The sequence below is a fragment of the Exserohilum turcica genome (genome assembly GCF_000359705.1).
Source record: "Exserohilum turcica Et28A unplaced genomic scaffold SETTUscaffold_119, whole genome shotgun sequence".
Lineage (NCBI taxonomy): Eukaryota > Fungi > Ascomycota > Dothideomycetes > Pleosporales > Pleosporaceae > Exserohilum > Exserohilum turcicum.
In genome coordinates this window covers 1-1,376 of record NW_007359936.1, presented here as the reverse complement: position 1 = coordinate 1,376, position 1,376 = coordinate 1, and the positions used below count along the sequence as shown (strand labels likewise).

At 42.8% G+C, this 1,376-nt stretch overlaps 1 protein-coding gene across 1 annotated transcript; it reads left to right on the top strand.

Moving 5' to 3' along the window:
* Positions 1-702: 702 nt before the first annotated feature.
* Positions 703-919, top strand: SETTUDRAFT_29433 (uncharacterized protein; the record flags this gene model as incomplete). The annotated part of the gene is made up of 2 exons (XM_008024193.1): positions 703-725; positions 772-919. 2 exons carry the CDS (start codon positions 703-705, stop codon positions 917-919), a joined length of 171 nt encoding a protein of 56 aa, XP_008022384.1.
* Positions 920-1,376: the final 457 nt, after the last annotated feature.

Genomic DNA, 1,376 nt, shown 5'->3' with positions numbered 1-1,376 from the left:
CATGTTTGATATTTGTTCTTGTGTGATACTGTGCTGTGTAGTAAGCTTAAAGCATTGACAGAGATACAAGTAATATATATATATAAACATATTATCTACGCTAACTTAAAAACTTAGTAGAAGCTTGATTCTCTCTATTTACAATAAGGTCATTATGCGATCCTAGCTTGACTGGTCCTACCGAGATTTAGCCCGGATTAGCGGTGAGTTTAATAATCCCGCAGTTATCTTAGTAGCTTGTCCTTCTCTCTATTAACATAGACAGAGACTTATAGGCTATACTACAACTATAGTCTACTAGATATGTTCTAGCAACAATAGTCACTGATATTTTCTAGCTACAAGAGTCACCAGTGTCTTCTTGTTCCAACCAGCAGGAACTGATTCGTTCTAGTCCCAACAGTCACAATTATCTTCCCGTTTTGGCGTTCGGGCGTACCAAGGCTCCGGTCGCTAAAAGCTTAGCAATAAATTGCGTACTTTATCTGTTCCTTCTATTTGTAAACCTAGTGGGCTGTAGGAGCCTGTCTAACTTTACTAATATATTTATTTCTAGAAGTGATACCTAGGTTTGATTCGCGTAAAAGGATAAAATCGTATCATCTGGTCACGACAGTTGCCAATGTCTTCGGGCCGCAGAAGTCACCAGTGTCTTCTAGCCACGATAGTCACTAACATATTCTAGCCACAGTAGTTACCAATATGTTGCGGCCAGAATTTTCACCGTCACTGATATATTCCGGCCCCAACTGGCAGGCCTAACAGCAACAGCATGAACCAGGATCTGAACAATTCCAACTACCACGGCATACAGAACGCAATTTACATGCAACAAGGCATCCAGGCCTCACTGAACAATCAGCACTACCTGCAAGATCCATATAAACAGCTGTTGGGTAGTAAACTGGCACCAAAGTAGAGCGCAGCTTGAGCAGCGGATTGGTGGTCTCTAAGTGGCAGCTGCCGTTGCAGCTGCAGTAGCGATAGCTGTGGTGGTAGGCAGCGGTGGTAGTCGTAGTGGTGGTAGTAGTAGTAGCAGTAGTTGTGACGACGCAATGCAAAAACACCAAAAGCAACCAGGTGGTGGAAACAGGTAGGTACAGAGTACATTGATAATCGTAGTGTTAACTACCGTCTCTGGGCTGAGTACAAGTCTGCTGTCAAGGCGTGATACCCTATCAGGTAGGGCCATAACAGTGGTGGTAGGTAGTGGGCAGTAGTAGTCGATTTTTAGTATTCAGTATTCAGCAGCAGCAATCGTAGTAACTGATTGTGCAAGGATCTACGTTGTAACCCTAACTCTACACTGTCTTCTCAACGAATACCATTCAACTTCCCCCCCTTTTTCTTTCTTTCTTTTTTTTCTTGTTTTCTTT